The sequence below is a fragment of the Bombina bombina genome, chromosome 3, assembly GCF_027579735.1.
Source record: "Bombina bombina isolate aBomBom1 chromosome 3, aBomBom1.pri, whole genome shotgun sequence".
Lineage (NCBI taxonomy): Eukaryota > Metazoa > Chordata > Amphibia > Anura > Bombinatoridae > Bombina > Bombina bombina.
Window position 1 is genome coordinate 77,288,503 of NC_069501.1, and position 19,226 is coordinate 77,307,728.

At 40.2% G+C, this 19,226-nt stretch overlaps 1 protein-coding gene across 1 annotated transcript in view; it reads left to right on the top strand.

Moving 5' to 3' along the window:
* The window catches only part of LOC128651496 (OX-2 membrane glycoprotein), a 67,135-nt gene that overhangs the window by 38,950 nt on the left and 8,959 nt on the right, over positions 1–19,226 (top strand). The window contains exon 4 of the mRNA XM_053704531.1: positions 12,934–13,089. Within this exon, the coding sequence (XP_053560506.1) occupies positions 12,934–13,089 (156 nt within the window). The remainder of the gene's footprint in view (positions 1–12,933; positions 13,090–19,226) is intronic.

A 19,226-nucleotide genomic window follows, 5' to 3' on the forward strand; every position in this document is an offset into this window, starting at 1 on the left:
GAAGTGAGCAGGATCGCTTCCAGCTGCTTTCCACACCGAGGACGTGCAGGGTACGTCCTCAGGCGTTAACTGCCTTTTTTCTGAGGACGTACCCTGCACGTCCTCGGTCATTAAGGGGTTAACCAGGTACAATAGCTATTAAATAGTTAAGAACTATTTAATAGCTAAAATAGTTAAAATAATTACAAAATTACCTGTAAAATAAATCCTAACCTAAGTTACAATTAAACCTAACACTACACTATCAATAAATTAATTAAATAAAATACCTCCAATTACCTACAATTAAACCTAACACTACACTATCAATAAATTAATTAAATACAATATCTACAAATAAATACAATGAAATAAACTAACTAAAGTACAAAAAATAAAAAAGAACTAAGTTACAAAAAATAAAAAAATATTTACAAACATCAGAAAAATATTACAACAATTTTAAACTAATTACACCTACTCTAAGCCCCCTAATAAAATAAAAAAAGCCCCCCAAAATAAAAAAATGCCCTACCCTATTCTAAATTAAAAAATTTCAAAGCTCTTTTACCTTACCAGCCCTTAAAAGGACCTTTTGTGGGGCATGCCCCAAAGAATTCAGCTCTTTTGCCTGTAAAAAAAACCATACAATACCCCCCCCCAACATTACAACCCACCACCCACATACCCCTAATCTAACCCAAATCCCCCTTAAATAAACCTAAAACTAAGCCCCTGAAGATCTTCCTACCTTATCTTCACCTCGCCGGGTATCACCGATCGGTCCTGGCTCCAAAATCTTCATCCAACCCAAGCGGGGGCTGGCGATCCATAATCCTGCGGCTGAAGAGGTCCAGAAGAGGCTCCAAAGTCTTCATCCTATCCGGGAAGAAGAGGCGATCCAGACCGGCAACCATCTTGATCCAAGCGGCATCTTCTATCTTCATCCGATGAGGAACGGCTCCATCGTGAAGACCTCCAGCGCGGATCAATCTTCTTCCTCCGACGTCCAACTGAAAAATGACGGTTCCTTTAAGGGACGTCATCCAAGATGGCGTCCCTTGAATTCCGATTGGCTGATAGGATTCTATCAGCCAATCGGAATTAAGGTAGGAAAATTCTGATTGGCTGATGGAATCAGCCAATCAGAATCAAGTTCAATCCGATTGGCTGATCCGATCAGCCAATCAGATTGAGCTCGCATTCTATTGGCTGTTCCGATCAGCCAATAGAATGCAAACTCAATCTGATTGGCTGATCGGATCAGCCAATCGGATTGAACTTGATTCTGATTGGCTGATTCCATCAGCCAATCAGAATTTTCCTACCTTAATTCCGATTGGCTGATAGAATCCTATCAGCCAATCGGAATTCGAGGGACGCCATCTTGGATGACGTCCCTTAAAGGAACCGTCATTCTTCAGTTGGACGTCGGAGGAAGAAGATTGATCCGCGCTGGAGGTCTTCACGATGGAGCCGTAACTCATCGGATGAAGATAGAAGATGCCGCTTGGATCAAGATGGTTGCCGGTCTGGATCGCCTCTTCTTCCCGGATAGGATGAAGACTTTGGAGCCTCTTCTGGACCTCTTCAGCCGCAGGATTATGGATCGCCAGCCCCCGCTTGGGTTGGATGAAGATTTTGGAGCCAGGACCGATCGGTGATACCCGGCGAGGTGAAGATAAGGTAGGAAGATCTTCAGGGGCTTAGTGTTAGGTTTATTTAAGGGGGGTTTGGGTTAGATTAGGGGTATGTGGGTGGTGGGTTGTAATGTTGGGGGGGGTATTGTATGTTTTTTTTTACAGGCAAAAGAGCTGAATTCTTTGGGGCATGCCCCACAAAAGGTCCTTTTAAGGGCTGGTAAGGTAAAAGAGCTTTGAACTTTTTTAATTTAGAATAGGGTAGGGTATTTTTTTATTTTGGGGGGCTTTGTTATTTTATTAGGGGGCTTAGAGTAGGTGTAATTAGTTTAAAATTGTTGTAATATTTTTCTGATGTTTGTAAATATTTTTTTATTTTTTGTAACTTAGTTCTTTTTTATTTTTTGTACTTTAGTTAGTTTATTTCATTGTATTTATTTGTAGATATTGTATTTAATTAATTTATTGATAGTGTAGTGTTAGGTTTAATTGTAGGTAATTGGAGGCATTTTATTTATTTATTGATAGTGTAGTGTTAGGTTTAATTGTAACTTAGGTTAGGATTTATTTTACAGGTAATTTTGTAATTATTTTAACTATTTTAGCTATTAAATAGTTCTTAACTATTTAATAGCTATTGTACCTGGTTAAAATAAATACAAAGTTACCTGTAAAATAAATATAAATCCTAAAATAGCTATAATATAATTATAATTTATATTGTAGCTATATTAGGGTTTATTTTACAGGTAAGTATTTAGCTTTAAATAGGAATAATTTATTTAATAAGAGTTAATTTATTTAGTTAGATTTAAATTATATTTAACTTAGGGGGGTGTTAGTGTTAGGGTTAGACTTAGCTTTAGGGGTTAATCCATTTATTACAGTAGCGGCGAGATTCGGTCGGCAGATTAGGGGTTCATAATTGAAGTTAGGTGTCGGCGATGTTAGGGAGGGCAGATTAGGGGTTAATACTATTTATTATAGGGTTATTGAGGCGGGAGTGAGGCGGATTAGGGGTTAATAACTTTATTATAGTAGCGGTGCGGTCCGCTCGGCAGATTAGGGGTTAATAAGTGTAGGCAGGTGGAGACGACGTTGAGGGGGGCAGATTAGGGGTTAATAAATATAATATAGGGGTCGGCGGTGTTAGGGGCAGCAGATTAGGGGTACATAGGGATAACGTAGTTGGCGGCAGTGTACGGACAGGGCCGGATTTGCCATTAGGCACAGTAGGCATGTGCCTACAGGCGCATTGCAGCAGGGGCGCCACAAGAGTCAGTGTATTTATTTATTTATTTATTTTTTTAAATTTTATTTCAGTAAAATAAATGTGCCGCTGCGCTGGCAAAACAAGCTATTGATCCGGTGTGCTGGGGCCGGGTTGGAGGAACAGGGGCCTCATGTGACTTGAGTGACAGTCTACACTGCAAACTTCTGTCTCCCTCTTGGCTGCCGCTCCCGGGTCGCCCTGACACTCACTCATCACTTCCTAGTCCAACCACTCCCAGCTTCCTGTCTCATTACACGCAGCCGCACGCGCGGGAATAGTGAGACAGGAGACTGTGAGAGAGGGAAGCAGCAGCGGGCTGAGCTTGCTTGGGGACTCGGGAGGCCAGAGTCTGAGGGCGCCGCAGCAAGAAGTAGTTTGGTTAGGCGACTGGCAGCACTCACTACAGTCGGCAGGCAGCAGCAAGGCAGGATAGGACTAGCTAGCCTGGTTGGTCACTGCACAGACTGTCCAGTCCCACTCCACAGAGGTAGCTGAGCTTTCTTCTAGTGTGCTAATGTTATTGTTCATTGTAGCACAATTTACACAGCATTTCACATAATGAGTTAACTAGATAACAGGCTGGGTTTAGGTTAATAAGTTTAAACAAGAGATAAGGCTTGCAGCATGAGATCCAGGCACACACACAGTCAGTGGAGACAGAAATCTCTGTGACAACTTCAACAGAGAACGCAAGTAAGTGCACAAGTATATTATTGCTGTTGTTGTAGTGCAGATAATGTACTGGCATTAGATCAGGGTAGCCATGAGATCATGTACATTATGTACAGTTGCACTTCTCTTGGTCATTTAATACAATATGATTACTGCTCATTACATTGTGTTCTTCTTGTTACTGATGCAGTATGGGTCACTTTTTCAAGTGAGTTCCCAAAAAGGAAGACTGTGCAGAACAGACTGTATATTTAATGTTGATCAATAGCATATCACAGGATTTGTTGTGTGATTTCTCATTTATCATGAAAGTGTTTAAATGTGTTTTGTAGATATTGCTCCAATAAAAAACATATTTTTTTAATGAATAATAAGAATTTTAGGAAATACAAAAGACAGCATATAGATCACACTGACAATTTCCATCCATTTTTGATAACGGTTTTCAATTGTATGGCCATTTGAGTTAAGTTAAAGGGACATAAACCCAAAATTATTCTTTCATGATTCAGATAGAGAATACAATTGAAAACAACTTTCCAATTTATTCTACTATTATCTAATGTGCTTCATTCTCTTGAGATCCTTTGTTGAAAAGCATATCTAGATAGCCTTAGTAGCTGCTGATTAGTGGCTGCACATATATGCCTCATGTGATTGGCTCAACCCTGTGCATTGCTATTTCTCCAGCAAAGAATATCTAAAGAATGAAGCAAATTAGATAAAATAAGTAAATGGGAATGCTGTTTAAAATTGTATTCTCTATCTTAATCTTGAAAGATTTTTTGGGGGTTTAATGTCCCTTTAAGTGTGTATTGATTTTTGGTGTAGCTTCCATTACAACAAATATTGTATAATAGGTGTGTGTGTGTGTTAGTTTGTGTATCTCCATAAAAGGGCATGTGGTTTAAATTGTATTGCAATTTTTTTTTATTTACTCTAAAAGATTGCTTTTGCTGCCTTTTTTTTGGAAAAATTGATTTTAAAATTGAAAGTCAGCTTTATTAAAGTATTTGTTGAATCAGATAAGCTGATCTAAGGTATTGGCTTTAATGTTTTACATCTAATATTTATTTTTAGTTGTCCTAAATAATAATTAAAAAAATCCTTATTTTTTTTCACTTTTTTTGGGGGGGGGGGGCGCTTCAGATTTTTGTGCCTACAGGCACCTGAGATGTAAATCCGGCCCTGTGTATGGAGCGGAAGATTAGGGGTTAAAAAATTTAAATATAGTGGCGGCGATGTGGGGGGACCTCGGTTTAGGGGTACATAGGTAGTTTATGGGTGTTAGTGTACTTTAGAGCACAGTAGTTAAGAGCTTTATAAACCGGCGTTAGCCCAGAAAGCTCTTAACTACTGACTTTTTTCTGCGGCTGGAGTTTTGTCGTTAGATTTCTAACGCTCACTTCAGCCACGACTCTAAATAACGGCGTTAGAAAGATCCCATTGAAAAGATAGGATACGCAATTGACGTAAGGGGATCTGCGGTATGGAAAAGTCGCGGCTGGAAAGTGAGCGTTAGACCCTTTCCTGACTGACTCTAAATATCGGCGGTAGCCCAAAACCAGGGTTAGGAGCCTCTAACGCTGGTTTTCACGGCTACCGCCCAACTCTAAATCTAGGCCCAAGTAAGCATCATGGCTAATAAGAACTCAACATTAATATATAGATGAAACAAGAGTTAAAAATAACTTCATTCTTGCTGTAATCATGCGTAAAGGGACACTGAACCCAAATTTGTTCTTTTGTGATTCAGATAGAGCATGCGATTTTAAGCAACTTTCTAATTTACTCCTATTATCAAATTTTCTTCATTCTCTTGGCATCTTTATTTGAAATGCAAGAATGTAAGTTTTTTGGTGAATAACCTGGGTTATTCTTGCTGATTGGTGGATAAATTCATCCAACAATAAAAAAAGTGCTGTCCAGAATACTGGACCAAAAAAAGAAGCTTAGATGCCTTCTTTTTCAAATAAAGATAGCAAGTGAACGAAGAAAAATTGAAAATAGGAGTAAATTAGAAAGTTGCTTAAAATTTCATGCTGTATCTGAATCATGAAGAAAATTTTTTGGTTCAGTGTCCCTTTAAACTTAAGGATAAAATATTTCAAATTCTTCCAAAGTTGCAAATGACAGTATGATCAATATATGTGATGATATAATCTAAAACTTAACCAATGATGTGTCATATAGTATTGAGATTAGGATAAGGTTTAAATTGGATAAACTTATCTAACTTGGGGACTTGTAGTGATTATCTCTTTGCAGGAACAAATTGTAATAAGTACAATCAATAGTGATTCACAGTTCCGATTCCATAAACTCACAAAATGGAATATGATAAATATAGATAACAATTGTCTTATTAAAGAAAACACACACACACTTTAGAAATAGCTTTTTGTGAAGGGAGACAATATTTAGACTTGTTTTGCCTATAGATGCATAGCTAGAGAATATGGTAGGTACATGTTTAAAAACTAGAGAATAGGAAATGGGGAAAGGAGACAAATGTCTTTTATGTCCCCCTTCAAATTTGAATATTAAATTTCTAATTCGAATGTGATATAAAATACAAAGCCAAACATTCTATTATTAGAACAAATATTTTCGAATGTTATTGGAAAATTCGAAAACAAAAATTCAAAAACAAAATTTATGCTTACCTGATAAATTTTCTTTCTTTTGCGATGTACCGAGTCCACGGATTCATCCTAACTTGTGGGATATTGTCCTTCCTGACAGGAAGTAGCAAAGACAGCACCACAGCAGAGCTGTCTATATAGCTCCCCACTTAACTCCACCCCCCAGTCATTCGACCGAAGGCCAAGGAAGAAAAGGAGAAACTATAAGGTGCAGAGGTGACTGAAGTTTACATAAAAAAATACTATCTGTCTTGAATAGACAGGGCGGGCTGTGGACTCGGTACATCGCAAAAGAAAGACATTTATCAGGTAAGCATAAATTTTGTTTTCTTTTGCATGATGTACCGAGTCCACGGATTCATCTTAACTTGTGGGATACCAATACCAAAGCTTTAGGACACAGATGAAGGGAGGGACAAGACAGGAACCTAAACGGAAGGCACCACTGCTTGCAAAACCTTTCTCCCAAAAATAGCCTCCGAAGAAGCAAAAGTATCAAATTTATAAAATTTTGAAAAGGTATGAAGCGACGACCAAGTCGCAGCCTTACAAATCTGTTCAACAGAAGCATCATTTTTAAAAGCCCATGTGGAAGCTACCGCTCTAGTAGAATGAGCTGTAATCCTTTCAGGAGGCTGCTGTCCAGCAGTCTCATAAGCCAAACTGATGTTGCTTTTCAGCCAAAAGGAAAGAGAAGTCACCGTAGCCTTATGACCCCTACGCTTTCCAGAATAGACAACAAACAAAGAAGATGTTTGACGAAAATCTTTGGTTGCCTGCAAATAAAATTTCAAAGCACGAACCACTCTAAGTTGTGCAACAGACGTTCCTTCTTACAAGAAGGATTAGGACACAGAGAAGGAACAACAATTTCTTGATTGATATTCCTGTTAGTAACAACCTTAGGTAGGAACCCAGGCTTGGTACGCAAAACCACCTTATCAGCATGGAACACAAGATAAGGAGAGTCACATTGTAATGCAGATAGTTCAGAAACTCTTCGAGCTGAAGAGATAGCAACTAGGAACAACATTTTTCCAAGATAAAAGCTTAATATCTATGGAATGCATGGGTTCAAACGGAACCCCCTGAAGAACTCTAAGAACTAAATTTAGACTCCAATAGGTTTAAACACAGGCTTAATTCTAACTAAAGCCTGACAAAAAGCCTGAACGTCTGGAACATCTGCCAGACGCTTGTGCAACAAAATAGACAGAGCGGATATCTGTCCCTTTAAGGAACTAGCTGATAATCCTTTCTCCAATCCCTCTTGGAGAAAAGACAAAATCCTCGGAATCCTGATTTTACTCCAGGAGAAGCCTTTGGATTCACACCAAAAAAGATATTTACGCCATATCTTATGATAACTTTTCCTGGTAACAGGCTTTCGAGCCTGAATCAAGGTATTTATGACTGACTCAGAGAAACCCCGCTTTGATAGAATCAAGCGTTCAATCTCCAAGCAGTCAGTTGCAGAGAAATTAGATTTGGATGCTTGAATGGACCTTGAATCAGAAGGTCCTGTCTCAATGGCAGAGACCATGGTGGAAGGGATGACATGTCCACCAGGTCTGCATACCAAGTCCTGCGTTGCCACGCAGGCGCTATCAAAATCACTGATGCTCTCTCCTGTTTGATTCTGGCAATCAGACGTGGAAGGAGAGGGAAAGGTGGAAACACATAAGCCAGGTTGAACGACCAGGGTACTGCTAGAGCCTCTATCAGTACAGCCTGAGGATTCCTTGACCTGGAGCGTAACGAGGAAGTTTGGCGTTCTGACGAGACGCCATCAGATCCAACTCTGGTGTGCCCCTTAGCCGAACCAGCTGAGCAAACACCTCTGGATGGAGTTCCCACTCCCCCGGATGAAAAGTCTGACGACTTAGAAAATCTGCCTCCCAGTTCTCTACACCTGGTATATAGATCGCTGACAGATGGCAAGAGTGAGCCTCTGCCCATCGGATTATTCTTGAGACCTCTATCATCGCTAAGGAACTCTTTGTTCCGCCCTGATGATTGATATAAGCCACAGTCGTGATGTTGTCCGACTGAAACCTGATGAATCTGGCCGAAGCCAGCTGAGGCCATGCCTGGAGAGCATTGAATATCGCTCTTAATTCCAGAATATTTATCGGTAGGAGAGCCTCCTCCCGAGTCCACAAACCCTGAGCTTTCAGGGAATTCCAGACTGCACCCCAGCCCAGAAGACTGGCGTCTGTCGTCACTATAACCCATTCTGGCCTGCGGAAACACATTCCCTGGGACAGATGATCCTGTGACAACCACCAAAGAAGAGAGTCTCTGGTCTCCTGATCCAGATTTATCTGAGGAGATAAATCCACATAATCCCCATTCCACTGATTGAGCATGCATAGTTGCAGTGGTCTGAGATGCAAGCGAGCAAACGGAACTATGTCCATTGCCACTACCATTAGTCCGATTACCTCCATACACTGAGCCACTGACAGCCGAGGAATGGAATGAAGAGCTCGGCAGGTGGATAAAATCTTTGATTTCCTGACCTCCGTCAGAAATATTTTCATGTCCACCAAGTCTATCAGAGTCCCTAGAAATGAAACTCTTGTGAGGGGGGAAAGAGAACTCTTTTTTACGTTCACTTTCCACCCGTGAGACCTTAGAAAGGCCAACACTAAGTCCGTGTGAGACTTGGCTAGTTGGAAGGACGACGCTTGAATTAGAATGTCATCTAGATAAGGCGCCACTGCTATGCCCCGTGGCCTTAGAACCGCCAGAAGGGACCCTAGCACCTTCGTGAAGATTTGTGGCGCCGTGGCCAACCCGAAAGAAAGAGCCACAAACTGATAATGCTTGTCCAGAAAGGCGAACCTGAGGAACTGGTGATGATCTTTGTGGATAGGAATGTGCAGATACGCATCCTTTAAGTCCACGGTGGTCATATATTGACCCTCCTGGATCAATGGTAAGATAGTCCGAATGGTCTCCATCTTGAAAGATGGAACTCTTAGGAATTGGTTTAGGATCTTGAGATCCAGAATTGGTCTGAAGGTTCCCTCCTTTTTGGGAACTATAAACAGATTGGAGTAGAACCCCTGCCCCTGTTCTGCTTTTGGAACTGGGCAGATCACTCCCATGGTAAAAAGGTCTTCTACACAGCGTAAGAACGCCTCTCTTTTTGTCGAGTTTACAGACAATTGAGAAAGATGGAACCTCCCCCTTGGAGGGGAATCCTTGAAATCTAGAAGGTATCCCTGGGTTACAATTTCTACTGCCCAGGAATCCTGAACGTCTCTTGCCCAGGCCTGAGCAAAGAGAGAGTCTGCCCCCTACTAGATCCGGTCCCGGACCGGGGGCTACCCCTTCATGCTGACTTAGTGGCAGCAGCAGGCTTTTTGGCCTGTTTACCCTTGTTCCAAGCCTGATTAGGTCTCCAGGTTGGCTTGGATTGAGCAAAGTTCCCCTCTTGCTTTGCAGCAGGGAAAGAGGTAGAGGGACCACTCTTGAAGTTTCGAAAGGAACGAAAATTATTTTGTTTGGTCCTTGTCTTATTTGACTTATCCTGAGGGAGGGTATGACCCTTCCCTCCAGTAATGTCTGAAATGATCTCTTTTAATGCAGGCCCGAATAGGGTCTTACCTTTGAAAGGGATGGACAAAAGCTTAGATTTAGATGACACATCAGCTGACCAGGACTTAAGCCATAACGCTCTATGCGCTAAAATGGCAAAGCCTGAATTCTTAGCCGCTAATTTAGCAAGATGAAAAGCGGCATCTGTAATAAAAGAATTAGCCAACTTAAGAGCCTTAATTCTGTCCAAAATATCATCTAGTGGGGTCTCCATCTGAAGAGCCTCTTCTAGAGCCTCAAACCAAAAGGCAGCTGCAGTGGTTACAGGAACAATGCATGCTATAGGTTGAAGAAGAAAACCTTGATGAACAAAAATTTTCTTTAGGAGACCCTCTGATTTTTTATCCATAGGATCAATGAAAGCACAACTCTCTTCAATAGGTATAGTTGTACGCTTAGCCAGGGTAGAAATAGCTCCCTCCACCTTAGGGACCGTCTGCCATGAGTCCTTTATGGTGTCAGAAATGGGAAACATTTTCTTAAAAACAGGAGGGGGAGAGAACGGAACACCTGGTTTATCCCACTCCTTAGTAACAATGTCCGGAAACACATCAGTGTAAACAGGAACCTCTAAATATTTGTCCATTTTACACAACTCCTCTGGAACTACAATATGGTCACAATCATCCAGAGTAGCTAAAACCTCCTTGAGCAATAAGCGGAGGTGCTCTAGCTAAAATTTAAATGCCGTCATATCTGAATCTGTCTGAGAGAACATCTTTCCTGAATCAGAAATCTCTCCCTCAGACAGCAAATCCCTCATCCCTACTTCAGAACATTGTGAGGGAATATCGGATACGGCTACTAAAGCGTCAGAAGGCTCAGCATTTGTTCTTAACCCAGAGCTACTGCGCTTCCCTTGCAACTCAGGCAGCTTAGATAAAACCTCTGTGAGGATAGTATTCATAACTGAAGCCATATCTTGCAAGGTGAAAGAATTAGACGCACTAGAAGTACTTGGCGTTGCTTGTGCGGATGTTACTGGTTGTGACACTTGGGGAGAACTAGATGGCAAAACCTGATTTCCTTCTGTCTGAGAATCATCTAATGCCAAACTTTTATAAGTCAAAATATGCTGTTTGCATTTTATAGATATATCAGTACAAGTGGGACACATTCTAAGAGGGGGTTCCACAATGGCTTCTAAACAAATTGAACAATGAGTTTCCTCAGTGTCAGACATGTTTAACAGACTAGTAATAAAGCAAGCAAGCTTGGAAAACACTTTATTTAATGAAAAAAACACAATTTGCAAAAACGGTACTGTGCCTTTTAGAGAAGAGGCATACACAAACTGCAAAACAGGTTAAAATTGCTTCAATTTTCTGAAATTTTAACAGTGTACCCACTAAGCTTTAGAAGAATTGCACCACAAGTTAATAAGCAATAAACCCCCAAATGAAAAAAAACGGATTGAAATATGTCTAAAACCGGTTAAACCCCCCTAAAGCACCTTGCCACAGCTCTGCTGTGGCCCTACCTGCCATTAGGAAGCGATAATATGGGGTTTAAAGCTTCAATTAGTCCCTCAGAAGACTATCAGGACCTCAGGAGAAGTTGCTTGTAAATGTAGGCCCCGCCCACCTCACTCGATGTTGCTGGGGCCTACACAAAACTAACAAACCCTGCCTGAAAGCCATGTGGGTTATAAACAACCCCAAAGAACCCTCAAGCAAATGTCCCATAAAACAGAAAATGTTACTCCCAGACACAAAAACGTTTGTCCCAAATTCACATAACAAACTGAGTGCCCACAAAAAATTAACCCTTTATGCAAGCTAGTAAAAACCTCTGATAACACTAGGATTACTGCTTACCCTTCCTCTAATGGGGACACTGTCAGCCTTTCTGAGTTAACACAGTCTCTGCAGAAAATATGACTGAACATACCTCATTGCTGTATAGCAAGAAACCGTTCCTCACACTGAAGTTTTCCTGTACTCCTCAGCTTCTGTGGGAACAGCAGTGGACCTTGGTTACAAATGCTAAGATCATCATCCTCCAGGCAGAAATCTTCATCTATGTCCTGCCTGAGAGTAAATAGTACAACACCGGTACCATTTAAAAATAACAAACACTTGATTGAAGATAAAATAAAACTAACAGTTTAACACCTCTTCTCTTTACCCTTCCTGCTTAGAGCCAGCAAAGAGAATGACTGGGGGTGGAGTTAAGGGGGGGAGCTATATAGACAGCTCTGCTGTGGTGCTCTCTTTGCTACTTCCTGTCAGGAAGGACAATATCCCACAAGTTAGGATGAATCCGTGGACTCGGTACATCATGCAAAAGAAAATAGAATTTTAGAATGTTATATAAACATTCAAAAAATTGATTTGAACGAATGTATTAAAATTAGTTTTAAATTTTGAATTTTTAGAAACATTCACCCATCCCTAATGAATTCCCACTAGCAATAGGTAAAATGAGCCTTTATTCATTTCTTGCCTTAACGATGATGTCCCTTGTGAGCCTAATGGGCTTTCACAAATCTAGACCATTGACTCCTTTTGCGCACAATATGTTAGAAGTTAAAAAAATAAATGATAAATAATAACATCCTAAAAAGCATGAAAATGCATAGCATACATTACCAGTAATTCAATATACATTTAGTAATTCAGTTGTATTTACCTCACAATATCCTCAGTAGTCACATCCCATTGTAAAGGGACTTTAAGCTGCCAATTAGGATACTTGTCCCAGGACTTGCAAGGGAGCATGCATCTGGCATGTGCATGCACAATCACTTTATTTTCCTTCTCCATTTAAGAAGTTTACAAAGAAATCCCCCAAGAATACAGTAAAATCCCACACAAGAATACAGTAAAGCAAAGTGTGAACTTAGCACTGATGATTCTGAGTGGTTGTTCTTTTTTCACCATGCAAATGACAGTAAAACATATTCTTCCTTTTAAACCAATGAGATGTTTTCTAGTCAGTTTTTTTTACAGATATGCTGCATCACTTTCAGGTAATTTAGTATATGAGTAACATGTTCCTTGAAATGATCAAATCTTAGTGAATCTTGGGGAGTATTTTGCATTTCATAAGATATAATCCTATCCTCTAACCAATGAGCCTCATAAGTAACCATCTTGTTTCTTTATCATTTTAACAGGAAGTGATAATTCATCACCTGAGCAAGACACTCTCAAAACAGTGCACGTTATCATTTATGCAATCTGCATTACCTGCTTCCTCTGTATACTTACTGCATTTTGCTTTTATTATTTCAAAACCATAAAATACAAGTCTTTTGGAAACAAATCCATCGGTAAGTTGTGGTCTCAACATTTTTTTTTTTTTCCAAAAAAAGCTTTATTGATGTAAATTCAAGATATAAACATACATGAACCAGAAAAATAGAAAAAGAATGTACAAAATTATATAGACATTTTGATATTGTTTTTCCATTTACAAGCATCTTCTCTATGTCCATTTTGGACTACAGATATAAAAGAATATGCTGGAGGCAATAAAATTACAATAATCAGAATATAGGTGCAAACCGTGAAGATATCTGAGAAGGAGATAGCAGAGGGAGAGAAAGGGGGGAGTGATAGAGGAGCGAGAAAGGGGAGGAGAGAGGAGAGGAGGGAAAAAAAAAAAAGGGGGGAAGGGAATGGATAATTAACTCAGATTGTTTTATTCCAGATTCCCAAGATCAATTCATGAGTTTCTAATTTTTCTATTTTAAGATAATGATATCTTTCTAAGGTAATGAGCTCTTAGACTTGATGTTTCCATTCAAGTATAGATGGAACACATTGTTTCTTCCACCTTTTGGGTATGAGTTTTTTTGCGCCTGTTAACATTATCAGGAGGAGTGCTAGTTTGGTGGGGTCTTTTAATTTAGGTAGAGAGCAAAACAGGATGCTCTCTGGTGTGTTTGGTATATGAGTTCCTAGCAAATCTGATATGTAAGTAAAAACTTCTGACCAGAACTTTTGTAATCTGGGGCAGGACCACCAAATATGGACCAGGGTGCCTTCCTCACCGCAGCCTCTCCAGCACTTGTTGTTCACTGAGGGATATATTTTATGGATCCTCGAAGGGGTTAGGTACCAGCGACTCAAGAATTTTATGTGGATTTCCTGTATAGTAGCGGATACAGAGGTGCGCTTTGTAAGTGTAAAGGCATTAATCCAAGAGTCGCGGTCTATTTCATGTTGTATTTCTCTATTCCAGGCTAGTGTATAAGATGGGAGTGTTGTGGGGTCGTCTAGTAGAGTCAATTTATATAGTAAGGATATTAGATGTCTGGGGGTATCTGTTAGGGTGCAAAGTTTTTCAAAGGGTGTGAGTCCCCTTCCCATATCCTTCCTATGTTTGTGATGAGAGATGTAATGACGTAGTTGACTGTATCGAAGCCATAAAGAGAAAATCTCCCCGTGAGCTTCCATTAAGTGAGCTTGTGATTTAGTGATGTTATTTTCGGTCAGGAACTGCATAGTTCCTGTTTTAAGGTTATATGGTTGCTTAACATGGAAGCCCATCTTCCAGTATGGGAGATCCATGTTTTCAATTATGGGAGTAAGTGGGGACTGCCTGGTTGAGGTTTGTGTGCTAGTAGCTAAAAGCTTATCCCATTCAGCTAGAGTTTCGGCAGTCATTGTGTATTTATGTAACTGCTTTGGTCTATGTGATGGAAGGGACCATGCCAATGTGCCTACATTATTCCTCATGAAGATTTGCCTATCTAGATGTATCCATGCCTTGTTAATAGTATTGTGGGACCATTCCACTATGTGCTGAAGGAAAATCGCCCTTCTGTATGCCATTAAATTTGGTACTCCTAGGCCTCCCCCATCCCTTGTCATGTACATAGTTTTACGTGGAACTCTAGGTTTTAGGTTGGCCCATATGAAACTCTCAATTATGGATTGTAGTTGTTTAATATAACCTTCGTGCATTGGTATTGGAAGCGCTTGGAGTACGTACAGGATTCTTGGTAGAACATTCATTTTAATTACTCCAATCCTCCCTAGCCAAGACAGGGGTTTGTTTTTCCAGCTTGAAAGGTCTCTAATTATTTCATTTTTTAATGGGATATAATTATGTTTAAAAAGGTCTTGTACGGAAGGTGTCAGAAACACTCCTAGATATTTAAGCTTGTGTTGGGCTACTGGGATATTATATAGTTCCTTTAATTTTTGTATATGGTGAGTTTGGGTATTAACGTTCAACAGCTCCGATTTATTTAGATTAAGGAGGAAGTTAGACACCTCCCCATATGACTTCAGTTCTTTTAATAATTCAGGTAATGAGGTCTCCGCCTCAGTGAGAGTGAAGAGGATATCGTCTGCATATAGTGCTTGTTTGAATTCCATGTCCCCAACTGTTATCCCCTTAATTTTAGTGTTTTTCCTAATTTTTTGGGCAAGTATTTCGATGGAAATGGCAAACAATAGGGGTGAGAGCGGACATCCCTGTCTTGTCCCGTTCTTGATGTAGAAGGAGTCTGATAGTGTACCATTAACTCGCACTCTTGCGTTAGGGGCTGAGTATAGGGCCATAGACATGTTTAAGAATGGCTTTGGGATTCCCATCTATCTCATTGCCTCCTGCAGAAAAGACCAGCTGACCCTATCAAAGGCCTTTTCTGCGTCTGTAGAGAATAAAATCATTGGAACCCCCACTACTCTAGCATGGTTTGTTAATTGTATGACTTTGATTATGTTATCCCTAGCCTCCCTTCCGGGTATAAATTCCACCTGATCATTGGAAAGCAAGGTGGGTAAAAATTTGTTTAGCCTGTTTGCTAAGATCTTTGCTAATACCTTCATGTCTGAATTTATTAATGATATTGGTCTGAAATTTCCTGGGCATGTGGCTGGTTTACCTGGTTTGGCTAGTACTGTAATATGTGCTTCTAATAACATCTGTGATAGCGTGGGGTCTTCTCTAAGATTGTTAAATAGGTTCAACATGTGTGCTGCTAAGGCTCCTTCACATTTTTTATAGTATTTTGATGTGAACCCGTCGGGGCCCGGGCTTTTATTTGAAGGGAAATCTGTAATAGCTTGGTGAAGTTCCTCTAATGTTATAGGGGCCGCTAATGTATCTGCTGCTTTCTTGTCTAGGACTGGGAGTCCTAAGTCTTTAAAATAAAGGTTGGATTTTTCTTTGTAAGCTAGGGTGTCTTGAGTTTTATCTTCGTCTAAATTGTAGAGTGTATTGTAGAATTTTCTAAAGGTTGCGGCAATTTTGGAGCTGTCCTTAACTGTTTGTCCCTCTGGGGTGGTAAGAGAGTGGATGTAAGTGTTTAATTGCTTCCTTCTTAAATTTCTAGCCAATATTCTACCCGGTTTATTCCCACCTTCATAATAAAACTGTTTGAGGTATAGTGCTTTGCGTTGGTGAGTCTCTGTCAGGTGTTGTTTAAGCGCTAGTCTTGCTTCCATGAGGTCGTGTTGGATTGTATAATCTGAGGGGTTGTTTTTGTGTTTAGTTTCTAGTGTACTAACTCTTTGTAATAGATTCGTATGTTTTTCCCTAGCTTGTCTGTTTAGCTTGGATTTTTGTTTTATTAGTGTCCCTCTAATGACTGTTTTATGTGCTTCCCATTCCACTTGATGAGAGGTGGAGGATTGGGAATTAATTGTAAAATATTCTTTTATATCTTTTTGTATTTCCTCTAACAGTAAAGGATCATTTAATAAGGAGTCATCCATTCTCCATATCCTAGCTGCTATTGGGATATCTGGCCAGAGAACTCTACACGTAACCGGGGCGTGGTCTGACCAGGTTATAGGCCCAATTTCGCAATCACAAACAATAGAGAGGCCCTGCGAATCAGTGAATATATGATCAATTCTAGTGTAGCAATTATAAAGGGCTGGAGTAAAAAGTGAAATCCTTATCTGAGGGATGGAGAGTTCTCCATGTATCGTGAAGTGTGAGGTTTTGAAAGGTGCTTTTGATAGATTTCAGAGTGGTTTTAGGCACATTGGACATTCCCCTAGAAGAGTCCAGAGATGGTTCGAATGATATATTAAAGTCTCCTGCAGCGAAAATTATTCCCTGAGAGTAGTCAAGAATTACATTAGCTATTTTTTGAAGAACCCTGCTTGTGCTTGATTGGGGGCATATATGTTAAGGAGTGTTATTTGGTGTCCGTACAGAAGACTTCTTAGTAGGATAAAACGCCCTTCGGGATCCCTTTCAGTGTGGGTAATTTGTACTGGCAGTGTCTTGTGGATAAGAATGCCGACTCCGGCTCGCTTATCGGGGCCCGAAGCAAAATAGGCTACGGGATAATGTGTATTATACCATTTGGGCTCCCTGCCTTTCTGAAAATGGGTCTCCTGAAGCATTAGAATGTGGCTATTTAATTTATTCAGTTCTCGAAAATCAATGGAGCGTTTACCAGGATTGTTCAATCCCTTCGCATTTATTGTGGTTATTTGTATGGTATGATCCTGAAATTTGCTAGCTTTGGGGTGCATTTTTGAGCTTTAGGTGGGGGGAAAGGGATAAAAATAAAAAAATAAAAAAATTGAAGAGAAGCAGAGGTAGTAGAGAGAGGTAGGAAGAAAGATGAAAAGTCAGGAAGGTTTCCTTCTTTCAGTATATCCCGGAGTTATAACAACAAATTTAGCAACATAAGAAAGAGAGAAACACAAAAAGAAAAGTTTTCTCTTTTTAAGTGCTTTTTCCCTTTTTGCTTTTTATATCCAAAAATATAAACAATAGACTTACAATTGAATAAGAACTTAACCTAACGGAGGTAGTATACCCATGTTTAGCTAATAAAACTTAATAATATTGTATTTGTTAAGAAAAACCTGGCAATTGAGGGAGAGGAATAGGGAGACATAGAGGAGGGGAAAAGGAGAAGAAAAAAGGGCAGGTAAGGGAAGAGTAGCGGGGTAATGGGATGGATCGAGTAGTAATATATGGCCAATTAAATATACATTATCTTGGGCGAGAGAGTCTTCTAAATCAATGGACACACTATAGTATAATAGCGTCTTCTAGCATATCACATTCATATCTGACATTTCTGTTGGTGTATTCGCCCTAAGAGGTGAGGTAAGGGAGGATAGAAGGGAAGAAGGGTAGGGGGAGGGTGGGGGGAAAGAAGAGGAGTAGGGGGAGAGAGGAGGGAGTGAAAGGGAAGAGGGAAGAGGGTGGAAAGGGAAAGGAGGGAAAAATAGAGGAAGAGGGGGAAGGGGAGGGAGGATGAGGTAAGGGGAATGAAGGAGAGCATTATGGATGGCGAGGGGGGGACTGAAGGTCACACAACTAAAAATGGGGGAGAAAGAACATTATGTCAATGTTACTTCATATTTCTAATATGGGGGCAATATTGTCTAATGACTTAGAGTATATGCCCAACAACAGACTGACATTTATATTAATTCTGTAAGGCATAACCTCTCCATCGCCCTCCTTTTAATTAAAACATATAAACAAAATTTAAAGAAACATTCAAGATACAAAGAATACTTCTTTTGCATTACATAACTAATAATTGACATAGAACAATTCAACCAAAAATATAAACCCAAAGTCCTTTCAACATTATAAGTGTGTGGTGGTCGTAACACACGCTTACCCTTTACCCCTTGCAGGGACAGTTTATCCCTTACATAACGTTTCAAAACCGTTATCTAGGTCTGAACAATAGTAGGGGTACTTATCTATGTGGTTGAGATTAAGTTCCTTGTAGGAGCAGCTTCATCTTCTCTTGGGGCAATGTCCTTATTCCTTTCAGGAGAATCTGGTAGATTTAGATCCTTGAAGAAAAGTTGGGGGTCAGAACCAGGCCTATAAATGAGACTCCTGCTGTTGTGAATGACAATGAGGGAGACTGGGAAACCCCATCTATACTGTACTTTATGTTTACGGAGGTGTGAGGTAATATGAGATAGATCACGCCTTTTCTGCAAAGTTGCCGGAGAAAGATCTGAAAAAATTTGTATTTCTTCTCCCGCGTGGAATATAGGATGTTTCGCTCTGGCACTCTTTAGGATGTCCTCCTTATCTTTGAAGCTGAGGAACTTCACTATAATGTCTCTCGGTGGAGCTTTAGGTGGAGGCTTTGACCTGAGAGCTCTGTGAGCCCTTTCAATAGGAATCTCCTGTGCAGCTGGGGATCCCTTAATGACCCTAAAAAGAGCTTGTAAATAGCCTTCTATTGCCGGTGGATGAATTGATTCTGATATACCTCTAAATCTAAGATTGTTTCGCCTACAGCGATTATCCAGATCCTCCAATTTGTCGGTTAGGAAATGTAAATGGTCAGATTGATTCTGCAGTTCCATTGAGTTGTTTTGCATGTTAACGGTGATGGCGTTGTGTTGCTCCTCTATTTTTAGGACTCTGTTGTCTAAGGCACTCAGGTCCTTTTGCAGATCCCCAAATAGGTTCCTCATCTCCTGTAAAACCCCTTTAATGTCCTCCTTT